Source organism: Sinohyriopsis cumingii, chromosome 6 (genome assembly GCF_028554795.1).
Source record: "Sinohyriopsis cumingii isolate HCF-2022 chromosome 6, ASM2855479v2, whole genome shotgun sequence".
NCBI classification, from domain to species: domain Eukaryota; kingdom Metazoa; phylum Mollusca; class Bivalvia; order Unionida; family Unionidae; genus Sinohyriopsis; species Sinohyriopsis cumingii.
Window position 1 is genome coordinate 158,525,163 of NC_142966.1, and position 24,631 is coordinate 158,549,793.

The 24,631-nt window shown below is 35.3% G+C and overlaps 1 protein-coding gene across 7 annotated transcripts in view; it reads left to right on the plus strand.

The window, feature by feature from the left end:
- LOC149798373 (la-related protein 1B-like) overlaps positions 1-24,631 on the plus strand; it is a 142,719-nt gene that overhangs the window by 28,880 nt on the left and 89,208 nt on the right. For all 7 annotated transcript variants that reach the window (XM_089963526.1, XM_089963529.1, XM_089963530.1 and 4 more), the window contains exon 2: positions 7,041-7,105. In XM_089963526.1, the coding sequence (XP_089819652.1) occupies positions 7,041-7,105 (65 nt within the window). The remainder of the gene's footprint in view (positions 1-7,040; positions 7,106-24,631) is intronic.

Below are 24,631 nucleotides of genomic sequence, written 5' to 3' on the forward strand. Positions count from 1 at the left end.
AGAGTAACAATATGTACATGACTGCATTGGTAGCATGTGTCACATGTGAAACATCTGCCTGCTATGTCCAGCTCATGTACAGTAATTTAAGCTGGTGCATGCACAAAATAATGACAGAGAATGGTATTTACAGCTGGGTATTGCTGTTGCCCAGTTTTCTACTAATTTCAGTGATAGTAAAGATAACATTATCAAACACAGCTGATGTGTGCAATTTTATGACACCTGACTGGCAAATCTTATTCAACATATTAACCAGGTGTGAATTGGCTCCTGGTCTGTACTGAAGGAATATCCTTTCAGTACACAGTACAGATCTAGAAATCAACTTTGATTGATTGATTGGATGATTGTATTTTTACAGCACATTAGCACTGTTTGGCTATTTAGAGCCATACAAAAGGTTATATGTAGGATTAATTAAAAGTGATAAAAGGTTTCTTATCCACTAGTGATAAAAAAAATCAAGCAGTTAAAAGCAAAATGATAAGATGGTAAAGGTAATATATAAAACTTCCCAATCAACAGGTAATGTAAATGGTATATGTTAATGAATATTTAGGTGAAAAGGTATTGGATATAAAGGATGGCATATACATTACATAAAGATGCTCAAGGTGATAGCATAAAAATTATACTTTAGAATAACTGTTTACTTCTTTCAGGAATTTTTATAATAGAAGAGATGTTTATTTTATCAAAAAGTTACTTCATGCCATGCACATTTTTTTACTGATTGCATGTAGGTTGGAAGTCGAAACACTCATAATGTGCTTTACAATGGATGGTTCATTGCAAGAAACGCACTCTGGTGGGTCTTCGCCTTTAAGCATGTAGGAGTGGGTTATATAAGTATGGCCAATTCTAATTCTTGAAGAAACTTTGAGATTTTTTGGGGAGTGGCACATGTGACTCCTGACTTAGAAATTAATAGAGGCAGTGATAGTCCTAAAGGTTTTTTGTATAAAGAAAAAGTTAGACTAACTTAATTCTGAGGAAAAAAAGAACAGGAAACTTGTATTATATTCGGAGTTCTTAACACATTAACCCCTGGAGGTTTTTGTCGTTTTCACCTGTAATTTGAGTAGGAAACACATTTTAAAAGCTATTTCTGAATAAATGCTAATAAGTCAACTTCCAGGTGATTTTCCAATAACATAACGCCTAGTTGTGTAAGAAACATCGTTTTTCATTGGCTGTTTTGCTCGCATGAGCAGAAGGGTAAAAGTTGGAGTTATTTTTTATTAACGGACCCATTATTTTTGTATAGAGACCACTCTTTATTCCAAATGCCCATCTTATCCTACTTTTTGCAAAGGTTCATCTGTCTTTTTGCGGTTCATATCAGTCTGTCTTAGATCTGAGACCAAAAAGTCTTAAAATCCAAACACAAAATCGAATTCCGACCACGGGCAAATTTTGGGTAGAAAAATATCTGGATCAAAAACTGACATTTTTTGTCTGTATTTTGTTGTGCAACTAGATATTCCAGATTATTTGATATCATTGTAGCTACATCTGTCTACCTTTCTATAATACCACCCACTTTAGTGTATCATGCATGGCCATATCGCAAGGGGTTAATGTGTTAAAGAATGCTTCTGATCCTATTTTGATCAAACTTGTTAAATAGGTCTTTAAATGAGATTATATTATTCTGGTCAACTGGTTTTATAATAAATGAGATCTTTGCATATTAATGAGATGACCAGTCTGTTACCTCTCTAGATCTAGAGACTACATGTCTCATCCAATTTTTACAATACTTCATAAATGGGTCTATATCATAATGATCTTGCTGTTTGGGAATTTTTTTTTATCAGGCTGTAGGTCCAGTCAACATATCAAGTTTGGGGGCTTATTTATGTAAGTGTTATAAATCTGCTTAATGAAGTGGTCACCTGCAGGCCAGATGAGCAATATCTGGCAACTTGGGCTTCTTGTTAAGGGTTTAGTATATCTTGCATGATTAACTGTTGTTGAACATTTCACAAAGATTGTACCTAACCACCTTAGCTGGTAAAAATAAATGATTTCTCCTGATCATTAATCAAAACTTGTCATGTATTTGTTCTGACAGCTCAGGAAGTACATATTAACATTTTATATTTATTGCTTATAGCCTTTAAGCATGTCTGAATTTAGCTGAACTTGATTAAGATATCCAGGTAAATTTTTCTGTGAGATTCATTTATGATTGATTGTTGAGATCTGAGATGGAAAAATAAAAACGTCCAAAATTGTTACAACAAGTAAATGTGGACAGCTCTGGTCTAGATCTGATATTTCATTAGGTTCCAACAGGTTTGGATCGACAGTAATAATTCTGCTTTGTAAATTCAAATGAACATTGAGTTCATGATGCTATGTAGGGTCAATTCTAGAACTCACATTTAATTGTCCCCTCCATTTGATATTATTGGGGTGGGTGGGATTTAAGTTTTAAAAAATATCGTATTTGCAGATATTTTGCATGATCTTTACACATTTGGTTGGATTTTATATGCTTTTTTTTATACGAGCTGGCCTGAATCGTGCAGTTGCATGGCCCAGAATAGACCCAACATTACCATTTTATATATGATATTGTAGGTAATATAAATTCAGCAAGTAGACAATTTGTACATGTAGGGTAATGCTAAAGTAAGCATATGATAATGTCAGATTATGTTTTACTGAACCTGTCAGACATTGTATTATTTTGAAATGCTCTGTGATTAATTACATCCATGATGTGTTATGAATTGTTAGGTACATGCACTGTGCAATCTGCTTGACAGATAATGTTAAACTATTAAAGCAAGAATTGCATGTTTGCTTGTGGAGTTCTGTAAAATGTACTTTTTCCCCCATCAACAGCTCAGCAAAAGTCAAATTGCATTACATGGCTCCCACTTGTAATGTTTGGTAGGTGTGGATCACATATTTCATATTAAAAAAATTAACTGAAAAAATAGGCCCATATTTGCCAAATGAGACTAAAATTGCTTTAAAAATTGGAAAATTAAACCATGAGATATATCTTGTTTTCTCATAAATAATGGTGGTTTGTGCCAGTATAAATTAAAATGAAATTCATCATGGTGACCATCTCGTAAATCTTGTAGAAGTTGTATCTTTTAATTACACTGACGCTAATTTAAGAATTAGTTATTGCACATGAATATTGGAGATACTAATAGCTTCATGAATAAATGGTATTGAACTACTAGAAATTCACTTTGCCTATTAGAGTGACAGTCCTTCTTTTGTAGATGTTGAGAGTGTGTGTCTGATTTGGATTTGTAACCTAGCTTTAACAAGTTTTCCATCATATCGCTAAGCACTGGGGCATCATGCCGCAGACATGTAGCATGATGTCCTACCCAGTCACATTATCCTGACACCAGGCTGGCCAGTCCTAACACCAACCTCTTAATGCTGAGTGCCTTGCAAGGCAGGTTTTAGTACCCTTTTTATAAGTCTTTGGTATGACTTGATCACTGACCCATGAGAAGCTACTGGCATGTTTTCTCATATCCACATTGGCCGAGCCCGAGACTCGAACCCATGCAGACACAGGTGAGATGGCAGTGATCGTATTGGTGAGCGCTTTAGGCCACTCAGGGGCCCCTGCTAAATGTTTTGTAGGTATAGTTGTAGTCTGCTGCATTGTTTTGTGGCTATGATTAATTTTGCTGATAGTGTTAAATGAACTTGGTAAGCAAATTTCTCTGTTGGATGCTATCTGCTGGATTTCAAAAGCCAGGTCAGAGACTAAACCTTGTACAGTCAAGAAGTGCTTCCCTATTAATGCAGACAATGATAAAGTCACTTAGGATGATGATGAAGATGATGCTCCTTTGGCTCATGAATTACAACTGGACATTGACCCTGTGTTCCTTAATTTTTGACAGTGATGTTCCTGTTGGGGAAAATTCCAAAAGCAATCAGGCCAATGATGAAAGCGATGAAAATGATGATGACAAAGTTATGTTCTGAGCCACCTGGCAATGATATGACCCACCCCAAAATTTTAGAGTTTAGAAAGAGATTAAAAACTTTAGTGATTGCAAATGATGACTGCTATTTGGATATGCCATTAGAAACACAAATTTAGTAAATTTTCATAACTGCATACTCTCTATCTCTGTTTCTTCCTCTGTCTGTCTCTCTCTGTCTCTCCCTCTCCTGTAAGCACTCTGAAAGAGATTTTTCACGTCGGCAAAAGCCTCAGTAAACCGGAAACTCTAAATCAAAATTCAGTCTCAAGGGTGTTCAGTATTGAGGAGTTTATATATATATATATATATATACATATATATATATATATATATATATATATATATATATATATATATATAAAATTGTTATTCTGCTTTTCTAGATGTTCATGTGTACACAAGTAATTTCACTTACCTCTTCCTATACCATTAAAGATGAGACCTTAAACCACATAATTGGGGGTTGGTGTGCAGACATGCACATAAGTTCTTTTAATTTGAAATAGACACTAGCATTTGGGCAGAGGTAGTTGGGATCAATGGTTATTTATGTACATACATTCAAATTTACTCCCAAATTATGAAACTGGCATGTCTGAGAATTTGTAAATTATTTATACAGGGTCAACATATATAAGAAGTTTTATTTTGGACCCAAGTGGTTTTTCATGCCAAATTTTTTTGGGTTTTGTATATTAATTTTAAAAAATCTTGGGTTCTTAGTGGTTTTTTTTGTGCCTGTTTGTATATTTGTAGTTACTACATGTATTTCAGTTTGTCGATTAACCTCTCAAGGGGGGGGGGGGGCTCATGGCTCAGTACTTAATGAATACAAAAGAACAAAACTATGTAGATAATAAACAGAAATCCTGTCAATGTTTAAAACAAAACCACCTGCACGAGCACAAATCAAAGACCTGTTGAGATCAATCATTTGGACTAAACATCAAAGGCAGCAGAGGCAGTCAAGAAAACTAAACTAATTGGTTATTTAAGTACATGTGTATAATCATTCTAAATGACGATCCATAAAGTTGCACCATCAATTACTTTCTGATGACCATGATGTTAACACAAGGTCTTAAGAGTTAATAAATTCAACTTTGGTCAGTTTGGATAATGTCATCATTTCACTCATGAACCCTTGGTTATTGCAATTATTTACCCGACAGACATTTGTGTGTACCATCAGACTTGATTGATGTGTGGGTGATCCAGTCATTTTTTGAAAACTTTGAGCTTTTATACTCTGCAGTATTTAGTGTATATAGCTTGTGTTTCATTAGTACTTGTGCTTCAAAACAATAGTACAGATAAACATTAAAGCATTGCATTTTCATGTACTAGTATCATTTATCAATAATTATTCCTTTCATTTTCAGTAATACTTGTTTTCAAAATACCTTAATCCTTTTCTCCTTTTTCTATATCCTTATGTTACAATATGTTCATTTAAGGCAGTGAGTGGAAATAACACTACTGGTGACTGAATGGATAAGTGTGCATCGAATAATATAATATGCACTATAATTTATTCTCTTTGAAGAGTTAAAAGTAAGATGTGTAAAAGTTAATATATTCTTACCAGATGACTAAAATGATGTTGAATGCTTTGTTCATCTCTACAAATGAACACAGTAAGAAAATTGGGGGGGGGATGCAGGATGGCTTTTTTATCATGTTTGGCTCAAGGAGTCTTTAAATTCATTGTTATGGGGAAAATCCATGATGAAAAATTGGGAATGATATAGTATATTCAATTTTGCTTGTGAAAATACAAATCCAGATATATGGTATTTGACTACTATGCACCTGCCACAAGATTATGTGCATCATTTTATAATGTTATCCATTCATCTGACTTTTCCTTCTCTTTTTTTTTTGTTTGCACAAGATAACTAAGTTCTCTACCATCTGTCATTTATTTGTAAGTAGTTTGCATTTGGATAAGGAAAGAAACCTATTTCTGGCTCAATGTCCAGGGTCAAGGTCATGTGGACTGAAAGAACAAACTTTTGCCACAGTCAATAGGTCAAAGGCCAGGGTCATGGATACTGCAAGAAGACAAATATTCTGCAGAAAACAACTTCATGTTGGGCATATGATGTACATAACACATGGTCAATCTCCTATAGTGTACTGTACTTGTGCAAGTCGTACTGTGTGTTCCTAAAGAAACATAAGAACAGGTTTTGAGTGATTCATCTTGTTTGTTTGCCATAAATAATTCATCCTGATCACATGTGAGCCATAGGTTCATTGATATTTGCTTTGCGGGTATTTTATTAACACACTGAAGTTCATGGGTGTAATTTATCCAACAAAGGAATGTAATCCATATAAAAAATAATTTAACAATTGCCCTGAAACCTCCACCCCACCCCCACCCCCATCTGCCCCTCCAAAATGAAATGGAAGAAAAAGGATGTTGGCGTAGTTGATTGCAGTGTCCCAGTTAATATGGAATAAGATAGTGATACCATTAATATTCATGAAACTGGATGGATACCATTAATATTCATGAAACTGGATGGATACCATCAATATTCATGAAACTGGATGGATACCATTAATATTCATGAAACTGGATGGATATCATCAATATTCATGAAACTGGATGGATACCATTAATATTCATGAAACTGGATGGATGCCATTAATATTCATGAAACTGGATGGATGCCATTAATAGTCATGAAACTGGATGGATGCCATCAATATTCATGAAACTGGATGGATACCATCAATATTCATGAAACTGGATGGATACCATCAATATTCATGAAACTGGATGGATACCATCAGTATTCATGAAACTGGATGGATGCCATTAATATTCATGAAACTGGATGGATACCATCAGTATTCATGAAACTGGATGGATACCATTATTATTCATGAAATTGGATGTTACTAACAAAGAAAAATATGATGCCAAGGCATTGATCTGGCTTTATCTTATTAGTGAATTTGACATGTGCTCTACATCGACCTATAATATAGTACTATAATGTCTTGTACAAAGTCAAATTAATGAACCTTTCTTTCTATTTGCAGAGACGAAGACAGACAGTGCAACAGTTCTGAAAGCCAATGTGTCAAGTCCACCTCCGAAAGAAAAGGTTTGTGCCCCCCCCCCCCTTTCGTGTTTATAGCTTTGGCAGTAATGGTAAATTGAGAAAATTGGTACGAGTGTGTATGTGTGTGATTTGGATTTTTAACTTAGCTTTAACAGTTTGTCAGTATATCACTCCTGCTGGGTTTGAAAATAGTATACAAGGGCAGCTCCAGGATCCGCTACCCTCTGAGGGATCCAGGTCCGACATGCATATTAGTAAGCTCAAGGAATGTCTGTTTTTTGCATGAGAATGAATTGAATCAAACTTTACTTTGTATGTACCATGGTAAAAATCGCTTTTATATTCAATCCTCTAAAAAAAAATTTTTTCAAGTGTTCTTGAACTCATTCAGCCCCAGCACTGTTATCAGTATCACTGCTGTTACGCCCCAGCAGCACTAAGCTATGTCTAGCTACTTGTGCCCCAGAGTTGTAACCTGTTTGAAAAATTTTGTAAACATCATGCACATGCATTCACTCTTACCTTAATATCTCCTGTTATATCCAATAAAAATCCACAAATGTTTCACCAATTATTCCAAATGAATTTGTCTACACAGTGATGTATTTTTTTCCCCTGTTTGTCCAAGTCTTACACTATTTACAAAATTATGTGCAGCATTTTTAGAAATATCATGTCATCAGCCCTTAATATCATTGAAATAAAGCAGGAAAATTTAATGTGATATGGTTTGAAACATTTTGCACATAAATTTACTTGGCATTGTTCACATCCAGTTGTTGGTTCCGATCGAACTTTGTTCATTGAACACATGTTGCAGGTTTTTTTCTTTGGCATGACCACTGGCCAATGTTGTCCTTGCTGAAGCAGGGGTTGAACTTCTACTTCTCTTTTCCTTTTACCTACAAATCCTCCAAGTATTTGATGTGCAAGATTCATTCTAAACTCCAAGTCGGTTCTAGCTCTTTCCCTGTTGTTTTTGTTGATGATGATATGGTTCCGCGATTCTTTCATCAGCAGATATGAATTTACTACTGAAATGTTGAAAAGGATAAAAAAAAGACAGGTACTCCCACCATTTGAAGGACTGTCTACAAGTGCTGTAAGTTGCTCACATTTGATCTGCATGGTCAGTTTTAAAGGCACATATTGCTTAACTCTTTCAGCCCCGATCCCGTCTGTAGGCGTGATCCGGTTTCTGCATTCATTGGCTGATCCCACCTGTAGTCGTGAATTGTTTACTGCATTCAATGGCCAATCCCGTCTCCAGGCGTGATGAATGTGTGTTAGATACAATGTCTCTGATTGGTTAGAAATGGTTTATTCCAAGAACTAAACAACTATTAAACCAATCAGAAATGATTTTACTTTCATTTGTGGAAATTTGAATTGTTCAGAAGCAAAAGGCTAAAGTTTGAGAGCGGTTTTTCTACACGTGTTCTGTTCATGAAAACTCATAAATGATGGCGGACGGAAGAGTGATTTTTGATGAGAGCAAAAATGTGGAGTTTCTCGGGTTTGATCTTGAAATTATTGAGCAAGCTGAGGAAAGATATGTTCAGCAGTTGAATATTTTGTGAGATTTAGATTTGGACATAGAAGTTTCTGAGATTGAATCGTCCGAAGATGATGATGCTGACAGCGATGATGACGGAGTTCTTGAGGATAAACATTGCATGTAAGTTTGTAAATACTGTATAAATAAGTTGTGAAAGACTTCGATAAATAGGTATAAAATTACATCAATGTGTCGACAAATTCATTTGAAATAAATGGTGAAAATTTCGTGGATTTTGTTTGGATATAAGAAGAGAAATTAAGGTAAGAGTGAATGCATGTGCATGATGTTTTCAAACAGGTAAAAACTGTGGGGCACAAGCAGCTAGACACAACTTTGTGCTTCTGAGGCATATCAGCAGAGATACTGAAAACAGTGCTGGGGCCGAATGAGTTAAAGCCCAGTCTTCATGAAAATCCAATCACTGCTTCATCAATGGACACCTCACGATGTGGGTTGTATCAGGGTTCATACAGTCTTTGAAGGTCTTTGAGAGTTTGGGCAAAAAGAGGTAGCATCTTCAAGGCCTTGAAAGTTTGGGAGAATTGAGCAGATTACCCTGAGGTCTTTAAAAGTCTTTGAAAATTGAAATAAGCCCCAAAATTTTAATTTCTTTACATAATCACAAATAAAATTGTCCAAGTTTGTTATAGTCTGACTATGCCAACTTGTTTGTTTGTACCCCCCCCCACCCCCGATTGATTTCAATAATGGAAACTTTTAATGTGATAAAAAGTGCAAGGAACTTAGTCAATTCATTCAGTGATTTATAATTTTTAACACCATCATCATCTGCACGTTTCATTCTTAACGGAAGTTTTCAATATAATAGACGGACATGCTTGAGATGTTTCTAGTTCCTGGACAAGTCCGTTTTCAGCAAAGGGATGTGTGCACGACTACAGATGTACATACATATGTTGTCTGCTTCTGATATTTACAATGTCGAATCAAGCAAAGGAAAAGAATGACTACAACAAATTTGCCTTTCATGTGGATTTAACAAGTGATGTAATTTCTATGTTCATGTGTGCAATGGGGATATAATTCCAAACTCTCAACGTTATGGTAATTTACAGAATTATATGGCAGCTACTGAATAGGATGAATTATGTCATTATGTTGTCTGATGGAAATAAAGTAGCCCATAGTGTACACAATATAGCGCCATGTTATTATGGAAAGTCTGTTAAGCATGTAAGCTCCAGGGGATGCCAGTATTAGTGCCTTTCTCATCACAGTCAGGTTATTAATTATAAATCTTAGATTCAAATGACTTAGTTTTATGCACATTTTATCACATTAAACGTTTTTGTTATTGAAATCAGTAGGGAGCAGGTGTTAACAAATGGGAATGTATAGCCAGAATATAGTAGAGTTTTCCTGGTTTCTTTCATTTGAGGACCCATTCAGTTTCATTGCTGCCACAATAACAAATGAGCATTTGTTTGGCCATCCGAAGTTGGCCTTGGCGGCGGCTTCAATAACACATGCACTCTTCATCAAAGCAAGCCGGCTACACCCTTTATCAAAGGAAGTCAGCACCATAACCATTTTCAGCACTTTTTTGTTTTCAGTTCATGGTGTTTGTTTTTCGTAATAATATCATTATATGTTTTTAGGTGTTATCTAATGTTGTAATGCGCTTAGAGCTTCTAACGATTAGGTGCTATATACAAAGTCCTCATTATTATTATTATTATTATCATTATTATTATTATTATTATCACAAATAAAATTGCCTAAGGTCGTTAGATTTGGATGTAGTCAGTTTTCCTGCCTTCTTTATTTTGATGAATCGTTCAATTTGATTGGACGAGTCCATCAGCTTTGGCCAATCAAAATGTTCATTACACTAATTCATGATTTTTTAAAACAAGACTGTTCGCCAGTTGAATTTTGGTTACATTGAACAAGCACTCACTCTGTGTAGAATGTGTGCAAAAGTAACACATGCTTGAGGATTCAAAATTTGTTCAGTCGATTTCTGTCTTCAGTTATGTTTCACCACTAGTTTAAAAATCCAGGTGTTTGCTCTTTCAACGATGTCTGGCTTGAACAAGAAAAATACAAGGAATGCCTGAAAAAGGATGAAAAAAGTAAACAAATGGTGTTTTGTACATTGTCAGATAAGAAAAAGGAAGAAGCACAACTGCATAGGGTCCTCAGAATTATGTCAGAGGCAGGAGGAGAAGCAGAGTCCTGATATGATTTAATATTGACTCATTATGGAAAATTAGTGGATGAAGTTACCAATCGGACAATCATCCCTTAAAATGCTTTAATAGAACCGATAACAGCCTTGATGAAGTGTTTTATTCCATCCTTTCCAAAAGAAAGGAATATGTTGAACGTTGGAATGTTCTACAGAAAATGTTGTCACATGGGCAGGCAACAGTAGAGTGAGGATTTTCTGTCAACAAACATATGTATGTTGAGAACCTCAGCAGAGAAAGCCTTAGAGCTCAAAACTAATTATTGACGCAATGATTTTCTCATTGTGTCAGTGATTAGCCTTTGAGCTCTGAGGCTTTCTCTGCATCTGCAGGTGGACCTTTGGAAATCATCATTAGCAATGAAATGATGAGATATGCCTCCTCTGCAAGACATAAGTACCTATCTGGATAAGAAGAAAGCAGAGGAGGAGCATAAGGAGAACATCAGAAAAGGAAACAAACATGGATGAAGTGGAAGAACATAGAGCCAAAAATCTGCTTCTTGAAGCTGACATTGCCAGCCTACTTGCTTCCTCTGTTCTGAAGGCAGAAGAAGCAGAGTTACAAGGACTCACTGTACTTGTCACAGGGTCAAAAGAATAGAGGAGAAGATGACAGTGGTGGCTTCTCTTTCCAAATGATTGAAGAGAAAAAACTGCAACTATAATAATGCATTTAAAGCAGTGCTGATGTCTGTTAAGAGAATAATTTATTTTGTATTAAATCTGATGCACAAGTTACATATTTCTGATCATTATAAAGCAATTTTAGGAAATCAATTATAGTTTGAATTTCATCATTAAACAGTATTGTAGTATTTTGCATTCGTTGTTTTCTCATATAACCTGTATACAAAATTTTAGATAAAATAGGTCTTGGAAATCTCTGTTTGTGGTCTTTGAAAGTTTGGGAAAAGTCTTTGAATTTATCATTCAGAGTTCAATATGAACCCAGTACATTCTCTAGTGCATGTGTTGCGAATACACTCCAATATTGGTCAAATGTGGGCTAGTTTGTTGTGACCAGGTGTTCTTTGGGGTGGGTTGTTGCTGGTGTCATTCCAGTGAAAATATTTCTGTAGATTTTCAAATCTTGCTCAACTAAATTTAACAAATGAAAAAAATCAGTTTCTCTTTTTTCCTTGTCCATGTTTGTTGTAGATCCAGGATTTGGTCTACTAAAATCATCGATTTGGACAGGCCGAAGGTGATCGCTCCAATCTGCTAGATCCACAAGAACTCTCATCATTGCTATCAGCATCCTCTCAGTCTCAGAAACTTTTATGTCCGAATGAAAATCTCTCAAAATATCCAACTGCAAAATATATCTTTCCTCTGCTTGCTAAATATTTTCAAGATCAAACCTGAGAAACTCCTCATTTTTGTTCTCATCATCATCAAAAATTACGTCCGCCATCATTTACAATTTTTCTTGAACAGACTACGTGTAGTGAAACTGCTCTCAATTAGTAACCCTTGGTTTCTGAACAATTCATATTTGCACAAAGGACAGTAAAATCATTTCTGATTGGTTTAATATTGGTCTGATTCTTGGGGGAAAAAAACATTGCAACCAATTTTAAACATTATATCTAACATACATTCACCACAATTGGAGACTGGATTGGCCATTGAATGCAGTAAACAAACCACGACTACAGGCGGGATCGGCCATTGAATGCAAAAACCAGATCATGCCTACAGAAGGGAACGGGGCTGAATGTGGTTGTTAGTCATGTCCATTGGATTTGAACCACGTGTAAAGATAGTTTTAGTGTTTTAGTCAGCAGCTAAATTAACGTCATGATTTGAGTACCAGTCACACAATTATGCACCTATATTTTGTATTAGGTATTTCAAGTCTCGTATCAGACAATGTGCACATATAGTACGTATATTTTTTATTAAGTATTTCAAGTCTCACTAAAAAAAAAAGCTTTAGGTGGAAAACTTGAACTGTAAGAAGGCAAAGTTTTTTGAATGAGATTAGACTTTAGGTCTTGTGGTTCTTATATGCTTGGAGACAGGCACACAAATCCAGAAGCAAGAATAGCACACTCGTACTCTATTCTATACATGATGTCCTGGTATGACTGTCTTCTACACAACAAAACACTGTACACTTTAAGTAACGTAAAATACCTCTGTTGACATTTTACACTACAACCTTTAGAGACAGATGAACACTTTTTCCATTTCTTGGAAAACGGGGAGGTATGATTGACGTTTGACACATAGCTTTTATGTCCTGTGGTGAATATTGCAAGTCCCAAACCGCTGACTACCACTATTTTCAGTACCTGTCATTTAAATAAGACGCACTGCCGTGTTTGACCTTAAATAAATGGGCCTATTACATGTTTGCGTACATGTTGCAGGTTTTTAGCCAACAAGTTTTTGATTTTTGCCGTTTATGTGATAAATATACCTGGATTTTAAATTATGAGGTCAACAAATGAATATTTCAGGGAAAAAAATCAGACTAATATTGTATGTCAGCTTGAATACTACACAAATAAAATGCCGAGAAGACTTGTATAGGAAAAAAAATGCAATTTATACTGTCTAAAACAAGGAAATTTAGCACCAGTAATCATGCACAACAGAAACCTAAAAATCGTAAGCTAAACGATTCAACAAAACCTAGGGTACAAGTTACATTATGAGTTTCTTTTTGGCATATTCTTGGGAGAATATTTAGTAAATTAACTATGATGATTCACGCTATAGAAAATTATTTAAGTCCTTGAGAAATAGAAAAGTCACTACAAATTGAAGCTATTGACTGTCAGTGGGGAAGTATATCCAAATAAATGGAATATTCATGGTAGGTAATAAAATATTGAAACGTAATAGCTTGTACACTTCAGTAGTAATCATGCACATGCAGACAACAGTGGTAATCCTGTCACACGTGTCAAAATCGGCTGCAGCAGGTTGTCATTATTTTCACCATAGTAATTGTGTCAATCACTGAGTTACAGACATTGGTTCATCAAATGATTACCATACAACATATTTTAATGTTAAAACCGAAACAATAGAAGAGATTGACCCCCAGGCAGTTCAAACAGAGGCAACTGACCTTTGATCTCAACACTGCTGTTGGCACATTGACATTGTTCACACACATGAAAGAACCATGGAAATAATGTTTTAACTTGTTGGGACATGTTTTGTACATAGATTGGAGTGGATTCTTTTATGTCATGTCAAGACTTAAACCTGTTATGTTTATATGTGTAAAAGAGTTTAATTTAGTTGACTGCCAGTAAACATACAAAATCACAAATATGTATGTGGCTGTCACTCACACAGTAACTACGTCATCTTGGCTTAATTGGTTCTTGTTGTTGTTATGGGGTTTAATGCCATTTTTCAGCACAAGATAGGCTATACATTGTGGCCAGTATTAATGGTGGAGGAAGAACCCGGGAAAAACCCCGGAAAGAACCATTGAACCACGAGAAGCTACCGGCAAGCTTTCTCACATATCCACATTGACCAAGCCCGAGACTCGAACCCACGTAGACAGAGGTGAGTGGCTTAATTGGATTGTTTTGTGTGATTTTTGTTTTCCTTGATGCTGAAGCATGTACCATTTCACATAGAACATGTCATTACTATGAATAAGTTGACAACAGTGTGTTGTACCTGACATTACACAGTAGGCTGTTTGACTTGTAATGGTTACACAGTAGGCTGTTTGACTTGTAATGGTTACAAACCATTCCTTAACCCCATTATTTACCTCCGAAAAATAAATTTGTTAACAGGATCTCTGATGTAAAACTTTTTTAAATGAAACATTGTTTCAAGTTTATTTATTTCAACACTGCACAGTTCTGTAGTTATTCTTGATCTTATAAAAGCAAAATTTGTATATTTCCAAATAGTATATATACAGAGCTGCTGCCAGAATGCACAAATGCAGGAATCTTGGTAAAATATATAAATATATAAAATGTACATGGCACAGTATACAATTATTATTTTTCTATTAACCCTTAAAAAGCTTGCCTGGACACAAGTTAAGCCACTGGTAGAGGTATTGTGGTGCATGTGACATCCATTTTTTTCTCTTCAGGTTTGGCAGCAGTTCACATATCTGGCCACTTTGGTTTGACATGAATGATTGCTAATCTAAATTTGATTGGCACCTTGGACTCTGGAACAAGCATGCTATCGTAGTTTGAACCTTGCATCAAGAAAGTTTTACAAATACGTGTTTATAATACAGGCTATATAGAACATCAAATTGGCTGCTTCCCATCTGGGTTCATCTTAAGATGATGTCATTCAGCAAATAATGACTGATGCTAGTGACAGTGTCAGTGATTTTTAAAGTTAATGAACTATATCAGATTATTGGACTGGGGGGGTGGGGAGAGTTTTAATGAATAAACCAGTGTGTGATTTTGAACCCCAAAATGATGTTGACTAAGAGTCCAATGTATGTACTTCATGGACAAAAACAGATGGCATGCAGGTCAACCACCACCACCCTTTCAGTCTTATTTCCAAACTAAATGTAGAAAAGGTAGAATGCCAATCCCAATTAAAATATAAAAGTAGAGTGCTGTCTTCTGATCTTTGCCCTGCAGGATCTTGTGCTACAAAAGTATAATGGCCAATATGGTTCAAGATAAACTGAATAAATAAGAATCTAAAAGGAAAGATATTTATATGATCAACATCATGTCTTGAAAAGGACATGATTGCATTGATGGACCTTACAAAGCATTATAGGGCATAATATTTGGCAAAGCATGGATTTAATAAAGTGTAGCTTTGGCAGAGCTAATGTTAGTGAAAAAATCTTATTTTGGAACACAAGTAAAAAAAAATTAAGACAATACCTATGTGCTGTGGAAAATTGTACGTAACAATCAAGAACAATTTCCCATCTTGTTCAAGCTGGCTAAGCTAGCTATGTATATGCCCCTCCAGACATCTGACTGTAAAAGAGGGATCTCAGCACATAACAGTATTCATACATGGGAAGGGCGCAGATTAAGCTCACAGTCAGCTGATCAGAGCCTATGCAGCTAGAGGCAACATCAGTAATATACTTAGATCATATACATACAGTACAGCATATGTAACAATGGGATGAAATAGCACAACATTCTTAAGGATATTTTACCTTATTTGGCCGATACACCAGAATTCACTAAAGATCTGCAGATTGAATTGTAATTAAAGACACTTGTAGCACAGAAAACAGTTGGTAGGTTGAGCAAGACCACTGTCTTGCCTTTAAACGGTTGTCAGAAGTACATTGAACCTAGCAAGTAGATAATGAGAAGGGACAATTTTGGAATCGTTTTGAAAGACATTGTTTGGTTATTATATTATGCTGTGTACATGCTTACAAATTTTGGTAAACATTGCAGCTTTATTATAGATTTTATTGTCTGCCATGTAAAGTTGACATGTTTTTTGATGACTTGGGCTTGGGATGAACCCTATAGATTTTGGGCTTAAAGGTAAAGGTCACAATGTCTGAAAGAAGGAAAATTATTTCTGCAAAATAACTCATTCACTACCATCTACAGTTAACAAACTGTAGATGGCTTGAACTCTGGGTAAGGAAGAACCTTGTGGATTTCAGGGTCATTAGCTCAAAGGTGAAGCACACTTAAGAAAAATTTTCTGCACAATAATTTTAGTTCATCATCATCAGCCATGATAACCAGACTGACTGAAATAAAAAAATTTAAAAAATGGTTTCCACACAATAACATTAGTTCTATGAATGACATACCTCAACCACACTTTATGGATGCCTTGCACTTGGCATAAGGAAGAAGCTATTGCTTTTGAACATCAAGGTCAGTGACTAAAAGAAGAAAAATGGTTTCTGCACAATAACATTGGCTCTACATTACAGATCTGGCCCAGACTTGGTGGATGGCTTGCACATACGATAAGCAAGAAGTCTGTTGAATTCAGAGTCAAAAGGCAAAGGTCATGGGCACTCTTATTAAAAGAATAAGTTTCTGTTCAACAGTTTTAGTTATATGCATAAAGGACCATTAAAGATAGAACAGGCAACGACTGCATTTTTATTATTCTGTAATAAAAAACAAATTAGAGATTTAAATATTACTGGGCATAATTTTCAACTTTGCTTTGCTCAGTGAACATGTCAAAAGCAGCACTTTAATAAAAATTACCTATTAAATCAGTTTTTTATAAAGTGAAATTCGTGTTATAGTACTATCTTTTAGTTCGATTTAAGTGTAACTATCATAAATACAACATGCCCTGTTGTATCCGAAGATGATATATGTTAATCTTCCATAACAGCAAAGTCTGCAAGCATTTCTGTGACACCCTAATTAAGTGCTGATGGTGTTTTGATACCGGGTTTGCTCAAGTATTTGCTGTATTGTTGCAATGAATTAAAAGCTGACCTCATTGTATTACCATGTAAATTGCATCTTTTGTATTAAAAAATGGGGAATGGAATTAAAAGGCATGCAAATCTTACCTGCATAAGAGGTAGCGGCCAAGTGTCAAGTCAACTCATTTCAAGTGATCAGACTCTTACAATTCTTTTGTTGATGTAATATAATTAAACTACCTTATATTAGCATACTCATTCACAAATGCTATTGCAGATAGCAAGACGACCAAGCAAAATGAATACTTGATTGGAAAAAAAAATTTGTTGCACTTACATTTTATTAATGAGAAGTTTATGGGTAACTTGTAGTTCCTGAATTGACATTCAGAGATTTCCTGAGGGATGAGAAAAACTTTGTTACATGCATTGAAATCATGGCATCAATATTTGACTAATAGTGCAATAAAAAAATTTGGCATTGATGGCTGTTTCACTGTCTATTCGCTATCTAATTGTAAATAAAGGAATCTTGTTTGATTGTGAATTCGAATCAACAACTAGTCTGGTTCCCTGCTTCATATGCTCCTCGAATTGTATTCCACTATGGTAAAGAACAAAACGGGGAGCATACGGAGTAGGAAACCAGACTACTCAGCTAGGACATAAAGCTGTGATGCAATACACATGAAGGTTGTTGAAACCAGTCGGAATAATGTTAACAATCTCTCCATTGGTTGAGTATGTATAAAATAAAGGTCATGTTTACAGAACAACGAATAACTTATTAGGAAAAGCATTTTATTGGCAATTATTCCCAATGCAATTTTAAAATGAGTATTCAGCCATTAAACAGTTCAGTTTGCCCTCCCCCGCCCCCTGGGGCAGTTTTCTTGATATCTAGCAATGTCATCATTTCATATTGTTATGGAGTTCCTCTGTAACTCGCTCTCTCTCTTACAGTTTGATTCATGTTTTTGGACACCTTTGTGCATGAGTTGTCAGGGAAGAGGTGTACTAAAAAGCCAGTGCTAGTGGCAACAATGAATATCATAGTGAACTGTTTGATGACATCTGTTCATTGACATTGGGAAGTAGATCAAATGAAGACTACCATTTTTATGTGTGATATTTGTATTTTCTAATGGGAAGTGACTGATACATGGATTTTCTAACAATGTGACCTTGACTCAAAGTCACAAAATTTTCATATGTACAGTATTTAATGCATTTTGGATTATATACACAAATGCATGTTGTCAGTATACAAGCATATTTCAGACATGATTTGTCTTCATTCATTCAACATTTTTAGTGTTTATTTTCACTCAGTTTAAATCCATTTAACCGACAACTGGTCACAAATTTCACTTGTATACATAATTTGAATTTTTTTCTTTTTTCCACTTCTCCCCGCAGCACTTACCATGACATCCGTTTATCTCAACAATATTACCTTGGTCCCAAGGATGTCAAGATAAACAAGTAGTACTGTAGTTGATAAATGGGCAGGAGATGTCCATGCCATCATTTTGACTAATCTTTGTATCGACACATAGAGAATTACCTGTACTGTGCATTTTCAATTTCAAGGATTATTTCATTGAGTTTTGTGTTGTCCTTGTGAGTATATTCATTTTAATTTACTTGTTTTCATCTGCCATGTTTGGACAGATCTTTTTGTGTGTCAGCGTGGACCTAATATTATTTAAAGAATGCCTGGACATTCTGTTCATAACCCATTGTGGGAAGAAACTAATAAATTTAAAGCTTGGATAGAGCCTTCCAAAATAAAGATCAAAATGCATCAAAGCTTCATATCAATCAAGATAAGGTTCCATTATATCCATTATTTCATTCTTTTCAATGAAATCCTCTTCCCTCGTGGCGGTCTCCCTGAATACAGCCTCATTAGTTGTCATAGACCTTGTCACATTGTTAGGTCAGGAAATTTGTAATGCTTGGTCTGGAAAAGGTCTAGAACCTTTTTTAAATTTGTGGCAGGAACCGTGATGAATGAAACTACAGCAATGGAAGATAAAACAAAATTTATTATATTGGGGACATCACATACACTAGATATATTAGTGAATGCTAAACTATTTTTTAAAATAATTATCATCAGTTTAAATAATGTCAAGATGAGATCTTTTTTGTATCAATTAAAAATTGGATGACCATACTGATAACATTTGTAAAGTACTTGTCATCAGAAAATAGAAGTAGAATCAAGAAATGTTTACCTGCAGAAAACTTCAATATTACAGAAAATTTCAATATTACAATTCATATTTCTTCCAGTTCTGATTATTGTTCCATGTTGTAGGGAAACTTGGCCAGATATTCAATTCATTGGGTTTGTTAGCTTAGAATAGGGCAGCTTGTGCTGTTTTAGATGCAGCTATTGATTATTCTACAATTAATGCATTGTTATGGAAATAAAATGGCTTACAGTACGTGAAGGATTGATTTTCACCTGGCAGTGTCTACATGGAGCTGGGCTAAATTATGGTATCATGATTTATTTAGACCTTACTCAACACTTGGCTAATTCAGGTATATAAAAACCTGGAACCTTCATACACTGATATGAACAGTGCAATTTAAGAAAAGCTTTCAGCACTCTGGTACAGTTCATTGGAATAAGCTTCCATTAGCAGAATATATTGCAGTGTTTAACGACCTCTCCGGTGGCCTAGAGCATCCACCTTGGATGCGGGAGGTCACGGCTTTGAATCATGGCTGAGTCATAATAAAGACTTACAAAAATGGTACTAACAGCTGCCTCGCTTGGCACTCAGCATTAAGAGGTTACTGTTAGGATGCTACATGTCTGCGGCATGATACCTCAGTGCTAGGCATCGTAGCGATATCACTGAAAAATTGTTAAAACTACATTAAAAATCTAAATCACACACACACATACAATGTTTAACATCGCTTTGGTTTCCATGTAGTTAGTGTGTCTACCTCCGATGTGGTAGGTTACAGGTTTGAATGACAGCCGAGTCATACCAAAGACTTATAAAAAATGGTACTAACAGCTACCTCATTAGGCACTCGGGATTAAGATGGTTAGTGTTAGGACTGGTCGGCCTGGTTTCAGCATAATGTGACTAGGTGGGACATCATGCTACATCTCTCCCTCGATAACTTGAGCACAACAGGGTCCACAAACATAGACCGCACTATAAGTGAGGCGTGAGTTACCGAGGAACCTACAAAAAAATGGGAAAAAATCTCTTTGACATCAATAAAACCATGGGGGGGGGGGCTGTTTTATGGAACTGGACTGTTTATTGACTGAATCATCATTTTACAATCATGTTGATAATGTTTAATAATGCGCTTTTTCTAATGAAGTTGTTCGTTATTCTGTTTAAATAACAGTTATTTTCAGAATGTCCAACATTTGAAAGATTGTTCCTTATAATTGTTTTCAATAACCATCACATGTACGCAAAAAAAAATCTTTGTATTACATCGCTTCTTTTTGTTTTTTTGATGAGTCTGGTTCCCATAATGGTGTTTAATATGATCCTGCCAAATCGGAAGTCCCAAGAGTAGGGAACTAGACTAACTGTTGATACACCGCCAAACAAGATTTCTTTTTTACAAAAACATACGACATTTATTTCATGTGAGAATCGTCTGCATTGAAACTCAATTTTTGTATTGTTCAGTTAGTACAATATTGATGTCGTGATTTCATTGGAAGTAATAATAAAATGTCTTATCATCCTTGAGTGCCAGTTCACGAATTCTCTGAAACTCGCTTGCCCACAGTGGAATGTGTCTGTGAAATAAAGCTCTTTATGATAGGAAGTATTCATTTTGCTTGGCTGCCTTGTTATCTTTGATCACAGTTATAAAAGAGCCGGTTAATTTAAGGTAGTTTATGTAACATACACAGTAACATTTATAAGTGTTTGATTTATCAAATAAAGTGGTTCACCTGACATACGACTGGGGCTGCTAGATTTTAAGTTTGTTGGATTTTCATTCCTTTTAACTTTTCTTTTATTCCACCTCCTTTATTTGATTCAAAAGACATAATTTACGTGATAATACAAAGGAGGCCATCTTTTAGATCAGTGCAACAATACAACAAATACTTCTGGAAGTCAGTTATCAAAACACGGTCAGCACTTAATTAGGGTCTCGGAAACACTCTCGGACATAGCTGTTACGCTAGATTGACGCATTTCATGTTTAATTTCAAGAGAACACATTACATTTATGACAATTACACTTAAAAGGAACTATAAAAATAGAACTAGAACACAAATTTCAATTGATAAATAATTATTGAATTTCTATTTATTAAAGTACTGCCTCCACTTGGCATAAGTGACATTTTCAATGATCGAAATTTCCTTACATACCATTAATTGCAGTGTACTAGGAATGTTGTTTGGAAAGAAAATGTAAAAAAATTGTATGGCCTATTTTTAAATTTGATATTTCATAGTGTTGATAAAAATGTCCAGGTTATATCTACTGTTTTACGACGATAAAACGAGCGATACACCGTTACCAATTTTGATCACAATTTTCTTCAAGTTCAACAAATAGGGATCAATTTTTGGGGTATTTTCTGGTTTAATAAATGGGATCTACGCCTGACCCCGCGTTATAAGCAGGTTTGCGAGTTATCAAGGCGGGAGTTATTGAGGGAGTGGTGTATATGTCTGTGGCACGATGCCCCAGTGCTAGACATCACTATAAACTGCCACACTGCAGACATAGCGATATGACTGAAATTTTTTTAAAGCTACATTAAAAATCTATATCACACACACATAGTGTTTAAGAAGAGATGACATGAACATGTATTGGTAATAAATTATAATAGAATTTATTATTTATAATACATATACCATAAAGATTCCTAACTAAATAGTAACTGTTAACTTTTTGTATGATGTACATTATTGTACATTTTTGTAAGAGAGCTTCAAACAAAGTAGTATATGACAAAAAAATGTCACCCCTTTGAATAAAGTAGTACAGTATTATTCACCTTGGAAGGCAACTACTCTTTATGGGCAGAAGTTGGTCATGGGACTTGACCATTATGCTCAGTTATTACCTTGGGCGTGCATTTAGCGGCTCTGCTGACACCATTTTATATAGTCATGAAACTTGATAGGTGTATTCATATTAAAAGGTACCATTCACCATATGGACAGAAGTAGATTACACTGACCTATTGTTGTCATACCAGTGTTTTTACTAAGAACTTGATAGGTATGGTTTTTCTTAGATGGTTCTACTTGCCAGTGAAATGTAGGTCACAGTGACTAATCCTTCTTGTTCTACTGACCTTGCAAGCTTTTTGGATTGTACTATAATATAAAAAATATTCATGATGTCACAATTTTTCTAGATTTTGTTTTTGCCCACCCCATCCCCCAAATTTAAAGACCCAACAAAAAATGAACCACATAATGTTGAAGGCACCTCTCCTTTTTTTATTATGCTTCATTCCTGGAGGTCAACAGAGATATTTTATAAATTATCTGGTAATCAGATGTTAACTTTTAAATGTGTTTGTTTTATTTTAACTCTTAAAAATAATTATAAAGCATTTTATATTGTTCCAGTATACACATTTATAAAAATATCAGGCAGCTGTAATATTCACCTACTGCCTTAAATCATTACTATCTTTTGAGATGAGGAAGTTATTGCATCTAACCACCCTTGCACAGAATTGGAGGTCATTTGGTTGGTGGCTTGCTTATTACTGTACATGCAGGGCATTTACTAAACATTTGCTGCCAGGTAATTTACATCCCAAATTCTTCCAGGGCAGTTGACTGTATTTTCTAGTTTCAGTACTACTGTTGTGGAGCAACTCTAAATCCCCATTACTTCAAATATCTGTACCTGCTAATGTACTTGTAGTTTTATGTAATGCCCTGTATACATGTCCTTTTAACAGTTTTGTCTTTTAAAGTTCTGTTTTGTTAAGAGTTATTGCCCCTTTTCTGTTACATCCACTTCTTAAGAGTCCTGTAACAAGCATAGCTCAGGAACCATTCCACATAGTCCATTATAGTGTTGCGAGTCCATTATCTCACAGCCCTAGATGTACCCTTAACCCTTTACCTCATAGAGCATTGTGACAAAGTGCAGCTCGCTGTACATAGAACACAGGTTACCTAGTCGACCGCATACGCATAGCTTGCCTGTGAACTATTAAGCAATGTAGTGTATGTTACGTTTAACAGCAATTTTAACCATTTTACATTTTTGGTACACATCTATTACATGTGGAACAATTTAAGAGTAAAGTCCGATTGTTACAGCTGTGTAATTATTTATCACGGAAGAATTTGTTATGTGCTTTAAAATCTGGAGAGAATTCGTTCACCGTCAGATCAGTGAGGCCGTGTGACCAACCGTAGAGCTGCCATTTCTCATACTCGAAATTTACAAGTTTTTCATCTGTGTCTACATCACTAAGTCACCTAAATTTGATAATTTATAAAAACTAATTGCAGCCTATATCAATATCAGAGCCTTTACCTAGGTTATTGAATCTTTCATAGTTGTGATTCTAATCATGAAAACTTCGTAAGTACTGAATGAAATCCGCGACCGCCATTTTGGAGAGTGGAGATTACGACCCAGTTACTTTAAATAGCAGATATCGACCAGTACATAAACAGTGACCACGTGATCTGACGTAATTGTCATTCACAGAAATGAATGTAGTATCTAATAAGGGGTTTTCCCCGAAGGTGGCGCTACGAAAACCGGCTTAAAATGGCCGTTGTTTACAGCAGACGTAAAAAGGCGCTTCTATGGGACTTTTGTAGAAGCGTCAATAGTCGCTTCTATGCGACTTTTGTAAAGGCGTCCAAAGACGGTTGTATGAGGTAAAGGGTTAATGAGTTTTGTCTTGTCAACTCCATTTTGGAAGGAGTTACTGCACTTGACAATTAAATTGTTATCATTACATGGTGTAGTGCTTATAACTACCATAGTTTAAGAACAATTCCACGCATTCTTTTGCTGTTTGGGATAGACATTCTTTTAATGACTTGTTTGAGCCAATTATGGCCAAAACAAAATGTGTTTCCTATTGCACTGCATTTAAAATCAAGGTTAGTCGGTAGGTAGGTGTTTTTATTTATTTTTGTAACAGTATATATTATTATTATTATTATAATGATTACTATATATACTGTGCTAAACATATCAAGTACTGGGCTAAACTGGCTCAGTTAGATGCACAAATCATATTTTGATTTTTTTAAATATAATTGTTCTTTTTTCTTCTCACCCTGGGTGAAGAAAGTACTTGGGTTGGCAACAAAATCCAGGTATGGATGGCAGACCAGAAAAACAGTTTGTTTTGCCTGATAGATTTAGTCTTGCCTAGAAGAGCTGTTGGCCTCCAGGCTGCTTGTCCTTCTGAATTTGACTTTATTGAAA